Source organism: Ceratotherium simum, chromosome 39 (genome assembly GCF_057802395.1).
Source record: "Ceratotherium simum simum isolate JZ-2026a chromosome 39, ASM5780239v1, whole genome shotgun sequence".
In the NCBI taxonomy this organism is placed as follows: domain Eukaryota; kingdom Metazoa; phylum Chordata; class Mammalia; order Perissodactyla; family Rhinocerotidae; genus Ceratotherium; species Ceratotherium simum.
In genome coordinates this window covers 3,010,241-3,027,361 of record NC_141938.1, presented here as the reverse complement: position 1 = coordinate 3,027,361, position 17,121 = coordinate 3,010,241, and the positions used below count along the sequence as shown (strand labels likewise).

The following is a 17,121-nucleotide window of genomic DNA, read 5'->3' as shown; positions in this document are numbered from 1 at the left end:
ATGGTGGCCAATGTCCTTCTTCCCCAGTTCTTCCACTTCTTCTTAAGAAGGAACCTAAGATGGTGGAAGGAAGTGCTGCATACGTAGCAATCAAAGTTCAGGAGAGTTTAACATTCTCCTAGCATGTGAAGACAGTTTTGTTGTTTTATATCAATTGTTTTTAGTATATTCACATAGTATTTTAAGAGTAGTTGTGCGTTTTCACAAATGCATAGTTATACCACCATCAGGATGGAGAACACTCCATCACCCCAAAGGAACACTCTCATGATGCCCATTTGTGCTGAGCCCTCTCATCCTTAAGAACTGATCTGCTTTAGGTTTCTATATCTTTGCCTTTTCCAGAATGTCATAAAAGTGGAACACCATGTTGCCTTATGAGTCCTGTTCAGAAACTTTGATGCCACATTTGTAAATGTGCATTATTATACAAACATTGCAGTGTTCTTGTGAATTTGACATTTTTGACATTGCCCAGGGGAGGGGCATACATTATGCCTTCAAAGCTAAGGGATTCCACTGTTATGAGCTCTGTGAATTTGGGTAAGACCCTGTGCTTAACTTTCCTCATTTGCATCATGGGAGGAAGGATGGAGGCAGGGGATCAAATGAGAAACTAATAATTATAAAATCATATAATCTCTACACTGCTAAGAAAACATAAATTAGCACTGAAAGAAAGGGAATAAATTGGAATTTCCATTGTTTAATGAAACAAAAGCTGTCACATTTTACCCCATCTCCCATAACATCTCCTGGAAATGTAAACACATGGAAATGATCCCTGAAAACAGCAAAAACGGGCTTTGGGGACTTTGCGCATCATTGAAACAAAAACCTCCCAGCTGCTCCTCTTATGAAAAGACATAGAACATTTCCCAGTTTGAGGATGTCAAGTTTACCTCCTTTGCCACCACGCAGGATATCACTCAAAATGACACTGTGTGTCTACAGCTCTCCTCAGTCACTGCTTGGATCATTACCCTCTAAACAGTCACAGCTCTTTTTAGTGGTTTAACCAGGAAATCACATTGAACTTGCACAGACATCACTGTACTCACAGGAAACCCACGATGGGCGACAACTGTGCAGATGACCAGCACCTTCCTCAGCCTGGGAGAAACTCACAGTCTCATGTGGAACAAATTGCGGCACTCAGTCTGAAAAGCAGCAAAGCTATGTGCTGGATCAATGGCAATCTCAAATCCTTTCAACTCATGCTACACAGAAACATAAACGCCACAAACACCCACGGCCCAAAGCAACGGAAGTCTCGAGTTCCAGACACCCGTGTATCTGGATCAGGATCAAACAGCACATGCATGAAAATGTTTAACCACGGCTAAAATGAAAATGAACTGTCTCTATGCCTTTATCTTTTTTTTTTTTTGAAGATTTTATTTATTTATTCCCCCCCCAAAGCCCCAGTAGATAGTTGTATGTCACAGCTGCACATCCTTCTAGTTGCTGTATGTGGGACGCGGCCTCAGCATGGCCAGAGAAGCAGTGCGTCAGTGCGCGCCCAGGATCCGAACCCGGGCCACCAGCAGCAGAGCGCGCACACTCAACCGCTAAGCCACAGGGCCGGCCCTCTATGCCTTTATCTTTATGGGAACCATCGCTGCTACTCCCAGGAATGCAGGACTTTCAGTATTGCTGTCCATTGTTTACATCCACACCTGAGCAGGTCCTCCATCAGTGCTTAAGATGTATTAGATGGTGGGGAAACAATGATCAATGATGGTATCCTCATTCACTGAGTCTCCTACCTACCATGGAGAAGATACACATCCATCAATGGATGAATGGATATAGAAGTTGTGGTGTATATATATACAGATATATATATATATACACACACACACACATATACACACACACACACACAATGGAGTATTATGCAGCCATGAAAAACAAGAAATCCTACCATTTGTGAAAACATGGATGAAAATTGAAGGTGTTATGGTAAATGAAATAAGTCAGACAGAGAAACACAAATGCTTTATTATCTCATTTATATGTAGAATCTAAAAAAAAAAACAAACAAACAAACTCCTAAAAAAGAGACCAGACATGTGGTTACCAGAGGTGGGTGGCAAGGGGGGAGGGGGAGGGGCAACTGGAGGAAAGTGGTCAAAAGACACAAACTTCCAGTTATAAGTACTAGTGACGTAATGTACAACATGACAACTCTAGCTAACACTGCTGTATGATACATAGGAAATCTGTTAAGAGAGTAAATCCTAAGGGTTCTCATCACAAAGAGAAAATTTATTTTCTTTATTCTTTTCTTCTTCCTTTTCTTTTTGTTTTATCTATAGGAGTAGATGGATGTTAATTGACCTGCTGTGGTAATCATTTCACAATATGTGTAAATCAAACCATCAGGTTGTACACCTTACATTTATACAATCATGTATGTCAATTTTTTCTCAATTCAACTGGAAAAAAAGGAGTCAGACTTCTCATCTTAGGTCTGCCATGCAAGGAGCTCAGAACCCAGATTCTAGTTCTAAAAAAAAAAAAAAACAAACCAAGAAACTTGAAATCAACAACTCCTTCATGAGAGAATTGAGGTTACAGGCAAAACCACCGTCTCCACAATTAGAAAGAAAGACGAAAATGGAGCAATTTTAAAAATACTCAAAATATTCTGTTCTTAACAAGGCATGTCCTAAAAACAATCTATTTCACAAGAGGATAACTGACTGGAATGTTCTCAAAGCCTAACTGACCAGGGGACACCAAAATAGCCAACTTGAGCCTCTTCCAGACGTTTCTGCTCTCAAAGGTGGGGCAATTGTGAGGATGATAGGGTTTTTTTCCCCCTCCTGACACCAAATATTTGGTGTCTGTTCCAATTCACTTCTCCAACTTTACATCAGCAAAGAGCTGTCCAACAGGTCAAATCAATTCTAATACTATGAACCAAGAGTTCACGTCAGACTCCACAGGTTAAGAGCTCAGTCCCACAAACAGCCCCTTCTTTAGACGCCAACCACAAACGGGGTGCCCAGGCCACCAACATTTCTACTTAGCCATCATAGATTCTGCCAACACCTCATTACATTTGGTAATGTACTGAAACCATTCTGAGAACACAGCAAACCACTTTACTATTTATTGGTTTATATAACAGATACAACTCAAGAACAGACAAAAGTTAGTGATGCATAGGGCAACAAAAGTTGGTGGTATGGGTGAGGTGAGTGGAGGTGTAGGGGGCTGCAGAGATCCCACATCCTCTCTGGACACTAGACCCTCTCAGCACCTGGATGTGTTCACAAACACTGAAACTCTCTGAATTCTGTCTTTAAGCATTTGATGGTGGTACATTACATGGGCACAATTGATTAAATCATTGGCCATTGGTCAACACAGTCTCCAGGCCCCCTCCTCTCCACAGAGGCTGGGAGCTGGGGCTGTAAGTTCCAAGTCTATAATCAAGGCTTGGTAATTCTGATGTCCAACCCCATCCTGAAGCCATCTAGGAGCTGGCCAAGAGTTGCCTCATTAAAACAAAAGACACTCTATCAACTTTATCACTAAAGTAATTTCAAGGGCTTCACGAGGTTTTTGCTAGGAACTGAGGACAAAGACCAAATATCTTTCTCTTAATATCACAGAAATTCAAGCCCAGGGACACAGGCTCACTAAAAGATTGATCACCGGACTAGACAATGCTTCCCCTCTGCCACACCGGCCTCTACATCAACTTGGCTCTTGTTTAATAGTAGTGCACTACACTGAAAGAACCAGGTGCTTTCTGGTAACATCAAGAAGAAAACAAGGATGTTCCCTCCCACCACTGACTACTGACTACTGGAATTCTTCAACTGACTACTGGAATTGTTAGCTGATGCAATTAGACACAAAAAGGAAATAAAAGCTACATAGATTGGGAAGCAGGAAATACAACTGTCCTTGTGGCACAAGATTGTCTATGCGGAAAATCTCAGAGAATCCCCAGTAACAAATAAAACCACTTGAACTAAGAAGAGTGTAGAGGAGGGCTGAAAGATAAAATGTTAACATACAAAGTCAATCACTTTCCTATAGATCCACACAAATATAGTGAACTCATCTTCGACAAAGGACGAAAGGCAAGACACTGGGAATAAATAGTCTTTTCAACAAATAATGCAAGAAAAACTAGCCATCCATCTGCAAAAAAAAAAGAATCTCGACACTGACTTTACATTTTTCACAAAAATTAATTCCAAATGAATCAAAGATCTTAGTATAAAATGTAAAATAACATCACTCCTAAAAGACAAAATCAGAGAAAATCTAGGTGACCTTGGGTTGGTGATTAATTTTTAGATAAAATATCAAAAGCAAGATCAAAGATAGAAAAAAATAGGTTTGCCTTCATTAAGATGAAAAACTTCTGCTCAGTGAAACACAGTGTGAAGAGAATGAAAATACAAGCCACTAACTGGCAGAACATCCTTGAAAATCAAAGGACCGGTATCCAAAACATCCAAAGAATTCTTACGACTCAATAAAAAGACGACAAAAAATACAGTTAAAAATGGGCAAAAGTGGGCCGGCCCTGTGGCTTGGTGGTTAAGTGCGCGCGCTGCGATGCTGGCGGCCGGGGTTCGGATCCCGGATGCGCATCGAGGCACCACTTCTCTGTCCATCCTGAGGCCGAGTCCCACATACAGCAACTAGAAGGGTGTGCAGCTATGGCATACAACTATCTACTGGGGCTTTGGGGGCAAAAAATAAAATAAATAAAATCTTTAAAAAAAAAAAAAAATGGGCAAAAGATTTGAACACACACTTTAACAATGACATACAGATGGTAAATAAGCACAGGAAAACACGCTCAAAATCACGTCACTAGGAAATTGCAAATAGAAGAATGAGGTATCAGCAGACACTTATTACAATGGCTTGAAATTAAAAGCACTGAGAACACCAAACAATGGTGAAGATGGAGAGCAACAGGAACCCTCATTCACTGCTGGTGGGAATGCAAAGCGGTATGCCTACTTTGGAAGAGAGGCAGGTTATTAAAACTAAGCCTACAGGGCCGGCCCCGTGGCTTAGCGGTTAAGTGTGCACGCTCCGCTGCTGGCGGCCCAGGTTCGGATCCCAGGCGTGTACTGACGCACTGCTTCTCCGGCCATGCTGAGGCCGCGTCCCACATACAGCAACTAGAAGGACATGCAGCTATGACATACAACTATCTACTGGAGCTTTGAGGGGAAAAAAATAAATAAATAAAATTATTAAAAAAAAAAACCTAAGCCTACATTTACCATACAATGCAGCAATCATGTTGTTCAAGCTTTCCCAAATGAGTTGAAACTGATGTTCACAAAAACCCTGCACATGAATGTTTACAGGACTTCATGTATAATGGTCAAGACCTAGATGTAACCAAGATAATTTCAACAGGCGAATGGATAAACAATCACTGGTACATCCATAGGATGAAATATTCTTCAGTGATGAATAGAAACAATGTTACCAAGCCAAAAAGAATGGAGAAACTTTAAAATCATATTGGTAAGTAAAAGAAGCCAATATGACAAGGCTACACATTGTAAGATTCCAAGCATGTGACATTCTGGAAATGATAAAAGTATAAGACACTGAAAGGACATTGGTTGCCAGGGATGTGGGGGTGGGAGGGAGGGATGAATGAACAGGTGGAGCACAGGAGATTTTAGGACAGAGCAAGTATCCCATATGATCCAGAAATGATGGGAGACATGTCACGTGACATTAGCCAAAGCCCAGAGATTGTATAACACAGAGTCAAAACCAATGTAAACTGTGAACTTTTATGCATCAAATTGGCTCATCAAACGTAACAAATGTATGACAGTAACACAAAATATAAAATATATGGCAAACTGTATGGAGGCAGAGGGGTTACGTGGGAAATCTCTGTACTTTCTGATCAAGTTTTCTGTAAAACTAAAACTGCTCCTAAAAAAAGGTAAAGTCTACTAGGAAAAAAAGATAAAGAAAGACATTAATATTCACCCCTGATGACTGACTCATGACAGACACAGGCCATCTTTCATTCACTGAATTTGAACTTACTTCAACAAGCCATTATGGTGCTCCATGAGGCCTACACCCTGAGACTTGGAAGAGAGGAGAACTTTCCATTGAATGCCTTGTTAAGAGCCCAGCACTGTATATTCTGAGAAGTGAAATGAGGGCCTTTGTTAACTATCAGTAGTGTCTGGACTTCCACGTGGATAAAGAGTATCCTGGCAAGGCTTGGTGCATGGCCTTCATATGTGTAGAGACAAGTGTTACTTCGATTTCTATCGTAGGTAACTGTGAGCCATAAGATTCCTGGAGTTCTTTTACCACAAAGGGGCAACTCTCAGGGAATCACCCACAGTCTGTAATGTCTGCAGCTGGAGCCAATTGTTGGTCGGTGCTAAGATGACTGCTTGATGTATGCTCAGTTATGAAGACCCTTGTGTCCAGTCCTTCATCCAAGATGTAACAATTAACACATGAAAAGTAACAACTCTGCCTGAGCTCCATCATGTACAAATGTGGTGCTGTCATCCCTAAAGTCTACGAACTCCCATTGCTTCTCACTCAGGGAATCCTAAAGACATCCTTAGGCATCCTGGGGGCGGGGGGGTGGTAAAGGGGTGACCTCCTTCAAAACCATGGCACCTGGCAAGAGACTGAGGCCAGGGGAGACCACGCCCTCCTGCAGGTAGGATATCCCAGAGGGCCCAGGCTTGGCTCCATCATGTCTCCAGGAGGTCTCAGTAGCCATGCTGAGATCTTGGAGTGCTGCTTCCAGGTTCCAAGACAAAATGGACTGCTGAATAGATGGTTCCATGCTCAGGGCCATCTACTTTTAGGATAGCCTCATAAGTAGAGGTCATTGCAGCTGTAATGGGATATAGTGTGGGGCCTAGGGCAGGTTCTTGCATCAGAAGCCTATGGACAACGTAAGGCCATCATGGGCACCCCAGGAGGCATGACAGAGGTCCCTGAGGCCTCGATAGTGAAGGAGTCTCTGAGGGCACTAACAGGAGTGTTGGTTGTATGATTACTTTGAAGAGAGTCTCCAGACTTTTGTAGTAGGGGTGCCCAATCATGGTGGCAAATTTTCAAGTAACAGCACAAACAGGGTCAAGTAAAATTTGTTTACAAGAAATACGTTATCTTTGGAACAAGAAAAAAAACCTGATAGATGTTGTGGGTGCTGAGGGGAACAATAGCTATTTCTTCATGGTGTCAGAGAAGGAGCAGGTCTCACATTGTCAAATAATTTCCAACATGGATAGACATTGAGAGTAGTATGCTATGTGAAATAAGTCAGAGGAAGAAAGTCAAATACCTTATGATCTCACTCATTAAGTAGTAAATAAAAACAACAAACACACAGACATTGGATTGGTGGTTACCAGAGGGGAAGAAGGGAGGAAGGAGGGCAAAAGAGATAATTAGGCACATGTGTGTGGTGATGGATTGTAATTAGTCTTTGGGTGGTGAACATGATGTAATCTCTGCCGGAAGAGAAGTATAATGATGTACACTTGAAATTTATACAATGTTATAAACGAATGCTACTGCAATAAAAAAAAATCAAATAATTTCCAGAAATTTAACAAAGTGGTTATGGCCTCATATGTTTGGAAATGTCTTGTCAATTTTTGTGAGCTCCTTTTTTTAATATTTATATGGCGTGGATGTCCTCAGAGGAGATGTCATTAAAGTAAAATCATACCTGTGTTCTTGGAGAAACCAGGATGCAGGGCAGATCCTGCTGCAATGACTGTGTGGGAGGGCACAGCTGTTGAAGATCCATGAGGAGAACCCAGTAAAGGTGCACCATGACCCTTCAGAGGGGAAGGCCAAGTGCAGCTGACATAGGCACTGACAGAACAGACTTAGCCAAATCTGTGAGAGCAGGATGTTTATCAATTGATTTGTTGTAGTCAGCAATTTTCATACTGTTGGGGACTGGGTATAGAGGTCTGTTTCGTGAGACCACAGCCTCAAGTTGAGGTAAACCACTCTGGGGTGTCACTCATTCTTTCCAGGTTTAATAACAAGACAAATTAGCCTGTTAAAAGAGGCACTAGATGGGCCGGCCCTGTGGCTTGGTGGTTAAGTGCGCGCGCTGCAATGCTGGTGGCCCGGGTTCGGATCCCGGGTGCGCATCGAGGCACCACTTCTCTGTCCATCCTGAGGCCGAGTCCCACATACAGCAACTAGAAGGATGTGCAGCTATGACATACAACTATCTACTGGGGCTTTGGGGGGAAAAAATAAAATAAATAAAATCTTTAAAAAAAAAAAAAAAAAGAGGCACTAGGAATTATCAATCCCTCATTAGCTAGATTTCCTATAGTTTTCAATCCTTCAAGGCCCTGAGTAATTTACATTGGGTCACATAAACTGCTTTATTTGGAGGGTAAGGTCACTGGAGTCCCAATTTGTCAAGCCAATTTCTAAGTAGTAAAGACTTTATTTAATTTTAATTCTGAATCATTGGATCAGAGCTTCCCAGTTCACCGTGGGATATTTTAGGACAACGGGTGTTATGACCATAGAGAATTTAAGCAAGACCATAGTTCTAAAGGTTCAAGGTGCAACACTTGTCCTATTTGTCACCTATATTGTATTCATTAACACCCCTAAGATCATCAGGGGGACCCTCCTTAAATTTAGTGGGATCCACGTATAACTATAATTTGACACCTAGTATTGATTAACTGCTTGAAGGTTTCTGAATTAGTGCAATGTACCTCTATCTGTTTTGTTATGTAAATTCCTCAGTATTGGATTTCCAATTAGGGCAAATTGTGGACCTCTGTTTCAGTGTTTTGTTTATTGTTTTCTTCCTCCTGATCTTTCCTGTTTTGTTTTCTTTCTCATGGGATACACTTCAGGAGAGGGAGTGCCTCTCTACCCTGGTATTTATAATTTTTTTTTCCACACAAGAGTCTCAAAACAGTGCCATCAGGGTTAGGAGCCTCCCCTGTGACAACTGGATGCTTTAGAAGGTTTAAACCTTGGGCTTAAGTCAGGTTTTAACTAATACCTGTGCCAGAGGGGTGCCATGGGTGTTGTCCCCTACAACCCTGAGGGTCAGGATCTTTGTGGTAGCAGATGTAGGGGCAGCAGCAGCAGAGGTACTTAAGGGTCCTAGCAAGCCCTCTGGTGTTAGGAGTGTGGACTCAGCCTGTCACCTACTGTCTGCCTTTCCCCCTCTCCTCTCTTTTTTTAAATGACTGCTCTTTCAGGAGCGACCATCTGATGGACCCACCATTGCACAGGGTACAGGCCCTGTCTACCACCCCCATCCCTGGGTTATGTCAGGCCAACCCAGCCTGTGTCACAGCTTCACTGTAACACACAGATAAATCCCAGCAAAGACACTGACCCAGGACTCATTTAAGGAGGCCCCAATCCCATAGTCCTGCTCCCAAACGCCTATACATCTTTCAAACTGCTGACTCTGGTCAGCTGAACCTAGAACTGAGGCTTGGTGGGTCAACCATGCAACACGGGGCAGCACAGCTCACAGCACAGGCTCCCCAGCAAGCAGCAGCCCACAGTGCAGGCCGCCACCAGGCAGCAGAGCAGGTGAGCAAGTCAGAGCAGGAGAAGACAGACCCACGGTGAGGGGGTCATGTCTGGACACGCTGCTTAGAGTGCCAGCTGTTATGGTCACCTGCAGAGGGGTCATTCCCTTGTTGAGACTGATGCCAGTGTGGCACATGCACATGCACGGACACACTCACATACACAAACACACACAGAGTAGGAAAAGGCTTAGGAATGACATAATAGAGGTCTGAGGGGAAGGCAGGGCTGGCCTCTCAAGCGGCTCTGGAAGGGCTCAGAAAGCAAGGAATGGAGCCTGGCCTGGGTGTGCACTGGGCTTGGGGGTGGGGCTGGGGCAAGAGTTCTGCACACAGGCAGGGGCTTGTGTGGTGGAATCTCCTGCCTGCTCCAGAGGAGAGAACACCCAGGCTTTCTCATCAGCCTGTCCAGGTGGGGGCACAAGGGGAAGAGGGTGGGGTGAGGCTGAAGCTGTGAGCGTCATCCAAATTGTGGAGTCTGACTGCTCACTACAAGTACAAAGTGGGTAAGAAAAATATGTATTCTCAATTGATTGATTTATATAACCACTAACAGGAGCCTCAAAAAATGATCAAAACTGTATTTGGGGGTGGCCCGAGTAACAGCACTGCAGGGGACCAGGATATGTTGGCAGTGGATCTTCTTAAGTCAGACTTTGCTATCTTATAGATTTATTTCAAATAAACAGAGAAATTTATGTATACTCTATTTTACTATTTATCAGTCTTTTATTTAATTTTCACTTTTGTACATAGGAAACTATTCTAAAATTTAATTCCTTTAAACACTATCAGTTACAAAAGTATAAACCATTCAAAAGGAAAATTTTCAAATCTCTTTCTAACTAAATGGACATGCGGCATCCTAGTTTGTCCTTCCTCTATATCTCACACTGGGAAGATTTTCAGGAATAAGCAGCATATTATAATGCAATATGGGTTCAGGTTTAGCCCCTTAAATGCATTGGATTTTCAAACATTTACATAAGCTTTCAGCTGTTTCCCTCACATTAATTAAAATAGGAATTCAACTGCTTTAGCCTTTTAAATCTCTATGTTCTCTACGGACATGCACATACAAAAAGTGACCTAAATATGAAATATATACCTGAGAACTTCAATACACTCATCTCACATCTTGAGGTTCTCTTGCCTAAATGGAACAAAACTACTACTTGTTTCCAGAATTTTCTTGCTTTCCTCACATCCTATCTCTCCAACAACTTACAGTTTCAGGGCCCAAGTGCTAAGGGAAACTAGAGCCAAAGGGCTGCACTATTCAATCGATAAAGGAATCCAAAGGAAAGAAACACAAATATTGGAATCAGCACAGATAAGCAGCCTGCTTCCCACAGGACAGAAGGAAAGCCACACTCAGAAGCTTCCATATTCCTGACCCTCCTGGTTGAGACAGAACCCCTGGAGTGGGTCAGTCCCTGGTGGAGGAGGGTGGGGCACCTGAGCAGCCACAGGAGTGAACTCTGGGAGCGCCACACACCCTCCTCTCCCCAGGGAATAATGCAAATGCTCCCTCTCTCAGGCTTCCCTTCCCACAATGAGGAAAACTCGGCTGGATTCAGTTTAAGGTTCTGACCCAAATTAATGAACCATAATCAGGACACAGAACTCCTGATTTCACAGACTTTCTCAGTGTAAACAAATTACACTCTGGGTGCACCTACACTGTGCATGCAAAACTCCCACTTACATCTAGAAACAGGCCCAAGGAAACCACAGTTACAACCTCACACAGGGCATCACCTCCCCACCCCCATGAGCACATGCACCCCCAGCTTTCCAGGGCTCTGCAGCTCCTCTCAGTATAGAGGCTCCTTCCATGGGGGGTGTGAGCAGGCCCGACACCTGCAGGGGGAGCCTCCCCAGGAAGAACAACTGGGCCTTCCAGTATTTCCCTTTGCAGGCCCAAGGGGGCCATAGCTTAGATTCATTGCCCTCTGGCTTCTGCTCACAATGTAGGTTTTTTGGACCACCATTGATATTTTAAATGACAAACCCAGTGTTTGAACAATCCAGCTAAAACACTCAAACCAGTCTTTATGTGGAGTCTTTATGTGGAGATGAGGGAAGACAATTGTATGACACTGTGGGCTCAACAAGAAACCTCACAAGAACATATTGCATTCTGGAAAAAAAGATGTTAATTAAGTATTATTTCCAAGACAAGAAAATTTTAAACTATTAATCATACTTGAACACTTCAGGTCTGCAAGTCTAAGCCCTGGAAATCCATTTGAACTCACCCAAAATAAAGAACTGATGTCAGCATGTTTCTATCATGCTGGTGGGAGGAAAAAGGAAAAACTTTTTAAATCATGCAAAGTAAAACTGGAATGTTTTATTTTTTCTGAAATTCACCTCTTACTTCCCTCTTTTGAGATATTTTATATTTTCTTTCAAGATCTATAGATTTAATAAATTCCTATTCATTGGAAACCTAAGACTAAATTTAAGTGAATGTATCTTTTGAAGATGACAACCCCAGGAAGGGGCACTGCTGATAGAATGGATCACCCAGGGAAGTTTGCCAAAAGGAACCTCCACCCACAGGAATTACAATTGCATGTCTGTGCCCAGGACACATCCTGGGAGGAGAGGCAAAGGATTTCACACAACATAGTTCCAGGTGGTTATTTGCTACCTTTTCTCTCAAGTAAAACATCCACAAACGAGCAATAAATCCTTTCAAAAGAGCCATCCATTGACTATAGAAAAAAGATAACTAAAATATTGGGTCTGTTTATAGTTGATAACAATACTGTGAATCAGAGACAGGAAGTTGGGGTTTGGGACTGTGAGGCAGGATTTGGAAATTTAGGGATTTATTGCCAGTCCTAGGGAGAGCTGGGGAGGGGGGGACAGGGTCATGGATTTAAGACCCTGCTCACCAAACATTTAGAAAACGCAGGGGCCAGCCCTGATGGCCTAGTGGTTAAAAGCTTGGCGCGCTCCGCTTCCGCGGCCACGCTTCAGTTCCCTGGGGTGGAACCACACCATGTGTCTGTCAGTTGCCCTGCTGTGATGGCTGCTCACATAGAGGAACTAGAAGAACTCACAAACATCATATACAACCGTGCACTGGGGTTTGGAGGAAAAGCAGAAGAAAAAAGAGGAAGATTGGCAACAGATGTTAGCTCAGCGCGAATCTTCCAAAAAAAAAATTAGAACACTCAGGAGAAAAATGAGTTGCCTCTGAGGAGAAAGGAGGGACTGGGGACCCCACAGACCACAGCTCCTCCCACGCAGGAGCCCCGGAGACCGAGTCACGACTGTCCTGATGACCCTCCCCGTGGTCACCGCATCATCTGGGGACACGCGGGGCTGCGGGGGCAGAGCTGCCCAGAGAGGCTCCGGGACCCAAGTCGCCGCGCGCGGTGACCACAGGACGCCCGGGGTCCCGGCTGCCGGCCCAGCCCCCACGCTGCGGCCGGAGGGGACTGAGGTCCGAGCGGCGCCCCCGCGGACTCGGGTCCGCAGACTCCGGAGGTGACCGCGGGGAGGCCGGTCCCGCCACGGCCGGTTCCGACCAGCCCCTCCTCCCCGTCTCCTCAACCCCCGGGCCAAACTCTCACCATCGCTAAGTTTCCTGGGTCCCCCGCGTCCTTCCTACGATTCGACACAGGTCACAGCGCGACAGAGTCGGCGGCAGAGCAGCGTGAGGCCTTTACGGGCAGGCGACCCGCCATCGGAAGGACTGTGGAGACAGCCAGCAGTGGGGAGTGGTTGCGGAGCGTCGCCCCACCCACCTGCCCCAGAGCCGACTCTGATTGGACAGTTTGAAAGGGCCCGCCCCCTCGCTCCTGAGTGACAGCGGGACGGAGATTGTGTGTCTGAGCTGACCGGGAGCTGGACCTTGTCCTGTCCACGGACTTTTCCATTGAGATGCGATGCTGCGAGGCCACTCAAGGATCTGTGATCCTTCTTTGCAAACATAGACACTTAAAAGTCATGTCACCATATGTAATAATTAGTCTGGCTCCACTTCGTTCTCTGACTGTGGACAGCGTTGAGTCTTCCACCCAGCGCTTCCCCACCCCCACTCATAACAGATTTTAAAAACTCCTAGGGCCTCCCAAGCACTTAGCTCTGGTGGGAAGTTGGAACTCGCAGCGCTAGCTGGGCGCAATGGCTTGTCCCAGTCTAACCTCAAGGTATGAGATGTGCTCATTCAATTCTGAGGTGTACGTTTATACCCTAGAAGGAAATTTATTTTATTTCATTTTATTTTATTTTTACTGGGAAAGATTTGCCCTGAGCTAACATCTGTTGCCAATCTTCCTTTTTGTTTTTTACTGAGAAAGATTCGCCCTGAGCTAACATCTGTTGCCAATCTTCCTCTTTTTTTTTTACTGAGAAAGAGTTGCCCTGAGCTAACATCTGTTGCCAATCTTCCTCTTTTTTTTCCCCTCCCCAAAGCCCCAGTGCACAGTTGTATATTCTACTTGTAAGTCCTTCTAGTTCTTCTTTGTGAGCTGCCACCACAGCATGGCAACTGACAGACGAGTGATGTGGTTCCGCTGCGGGGAACTGAACCCCAGCAGCTGAAGTGGTGAGAGCGCTGAACTAACCACTATGCCAATAGGGCTGGCTGGGGAAGTTTATTTTGGATCATTGTTTGATGTATCCTGAGGGAACTTTGAAATGTAAAAGCTATAACATCCCTAAGGTAATTCAATTCCTATTTGGACTGATACAACAAAAAACAAAGAAAAGTTTATGTAAATGTGGGACGTACCTGGAAAGTGTTCACATGCTTAAGAGATTGGATCGCAAAACTCATCTGCATTGCAAAACTCTTAATACATTTATCCACTTATTTGAACGGTTTTTTCTTTTTTTTTAATTAATTTATTTATTTTTCCCCCAAATCCCCAGTAGATAGTTGTATGTCATAGCTGCACATCCTTCTAATATATTTTATTTATTTATTTTTATTTTTCCCCCAAAGCCCCAGTAGATAGTTGTATGTCATAGTTGCACATCCTTCTAGTTGCTGTATGTGGGACACCGCCTCAGCATGGCCGGAGAAGCGGTGGGTCGGTGCACACCCGGGATCCCAACCCGGCCGCCAGAAGTGAAGCGTGCCCACTTAACAGCTAAGCCACGGGGCCGGCTGGTGAACAGTTTTTTCTAAGATACAAGACACATACTATACAATGGAGCCCTTTAATTTCTACAACTCACTGGTCTTCAGTGTATTCACAGATACCTGCGATCATCACCACAGTCAATTTCAGAACATTTCCATCACCTAAAAAGAAATGCCTAGACTGTTAACGCGTCACTGCCCGAGTCACTTAGCCTCTCCAAACACCAGCCCTAGACAACCACTAATCTACTTTCTGCCTCTATAAATTTCCTTATTTGTTGAATTTCATATGAATGAAATTATATAATATGTGGTCTTTGTGTTTGAGTTCATTCATGGTATAGTTTTTTCAGGGAATTGTATGTTGTCGCATGTGTCGATGCTTCATTTTTTTTAAATTAAGATATAATTGATAAGCAACATTATATTTGTTTCAGGCGTACCACAATAAGTTTAGTTAACACCCTCAACTAGACTTATTAAGTCTACACAGAGTTATAAATTTTTTTTCTTGTGTTGAGAACTTTTAAGTTCTACTTTCTTAGAAAATTTTAAATATACAATTAGCATTATTAACTATAGTCACCATGCTGTACATTACGTCCCCATGCCTTGTTTATTTTAAAACACAAAGTGTGTACCTTTGGATCATCTTCTATAGTTATTCCATACAAATTATATCTTATCCATATTTAAGTGTATGGTTCAGTAGCGTGAAGTACGTTGACATTGTGAAACCAATCTCCAGAACTCTTTTCATCATACAAAACTGCAACTCTCTCTATATCAAACAACACCCCATTGCCCTTGCCCCCTAGACCCTGACAACCCCTATTCTGCTGTCTCTGTGAATTTGACTACTCTAGGTACCTCATATCAGTGGAATCATACAGTTTTTGTCCTTTTTTTGACTGGCTTGTTTCACTGAGCATAATGTCCTCAAGGTCCACCCATGTTATAGCATGTGTCAGAATTTCATTTATTTTTAAAGCTGAATAATATTCTGTTCTATGTGTATACCACATTTTGTTGATCCAGTCATCCGTTGATGGACACTTGGGTTGCTTCCACTTTTTTGCTACTGTGAATAATGCTCCTATGAACACAGGTCTACAAATATCTGTTTGAATTCCTTAGGGTATATATTCAGAAGTGGAATTGCTGGATCATGTGGTAACAGTCTCTGTAATTTTTGAAAAATGCCATAGTGTTTTCCACAATGGCATCATGATTTTACATTCCCACCAGAAGAGCACAGGGGCTCCCATGGGTGTTTTCACTTTCTTGATTGTGTCCTTTAAAGCACAATGTGATTACTTTGATGAAGTTCAAATTATCTATTTTTTTTAGTGTTTTTGCTTTTGGTGTCACGTCTCATAATTCTTTGCCAAATCCAAGGTCATATTTTTCCCTGTGTTTTTTCTAAGAGTATTATTGGTTTACCTCAGGTTTAGGTCTCTGATCCATTTTGGTAAATTATTGTGTGTGGTGTAATGTAAGGGTCCAACTTCATTCTTCTGTGTGTTGCTATCCAGTTGTCCCAGCACCAATGTTTGGAAAGAATAGTCTTTCCTCATTCTTGGCACCTTTTTTGAAAATCAGTTGACCATAGATTAATGGGTTTATATCTGGAATCTCAATCAAATCCATTGATCTGTGTGTCTGTCCTTGTGTCATTACCACGTTACCTGGATTACCATGCTGAGTAGTCAGATTTTAAATCAGGAAATGTTAGTCTTATTTCTTTGTCTTACTTTTTCAAGATTGGTTTAGTGATTCTGGTTCAGCTGCAATTCCATGTAATTTATCAAAAGCTTGCCAATTTCTATAAAGAAGTCAGCTGAGATTCTGATAGAGATTTTGCTGAAAATCCAGATCATTCTAGGAAGTATTGTCATCTCAACAGTGTTAAATCTAAGGATCCATGAACACGGGCTATTTTCGCTTTTATTTATCTATTTATTGTATAGGCAGCTTTCACGTTTCATTGTGCTTTAAATGTCACCAATAGGTTTAACTATATGCTGGTCTTATGACCAGGTTTTTGAAATGTAAAGATAACTGGATGGATGGCTTTAGGAATGTGCTAGTAGACAGAATTTATTAAACAATTAGAAAATCTAGGGGTGGTGGGCCGGCTCCGTGGCTTGGCGGTTGGGTGCGCGCGCTCTGATGCTGGCGGCCCGGGTTCGGATCCCGGGAGCGCCCCGAGGCACCACTTCTCCGTCCAACGCGAGGCCGAGTCCCAAGTACAGCAACTAGAAGGATGTGAACCTATGACATACAACTATCTACTGGGGCTTTGGGGGGAAAAAACTGAATAAATAAAATCTTTAAAAAAAAAAAAAAAAAAAAGAAAATCTAGGGGTGGTAAAACTTTGTCTATACACTTTTACAATTTTAGTGACACAAGTAAATGATATA

At 43.1% G+C, this 17,121-nt stretch overlaps 1 protein-coding gene across 1 annotated transcript in view; it reads right to left on the bottom strand.

Annotated features, from left to right (window-relative positions):
- LOC101394116 (uncharacterized) overlaps positions 1-13,298 on the bottom strand; it is a 48,709-nt gene extending 35,411 nt beyond the window's left edge. Inside the window, exon 1 of the mRNA XM_014796865.2 lies at positions 13,181-13,298. Coding sequence (XP_014652351.1) covers positions 13,181-13,183 — 3 coding nt within the window. The 5' untranslated portion in view covers positions 13,184-13,298. The remainder of the gene's footprint in view (positions 1-13,180) is intronic.
- Between the last annotated feature and the right edge of the window lie 3,823 nt (positions 13,299-17,121).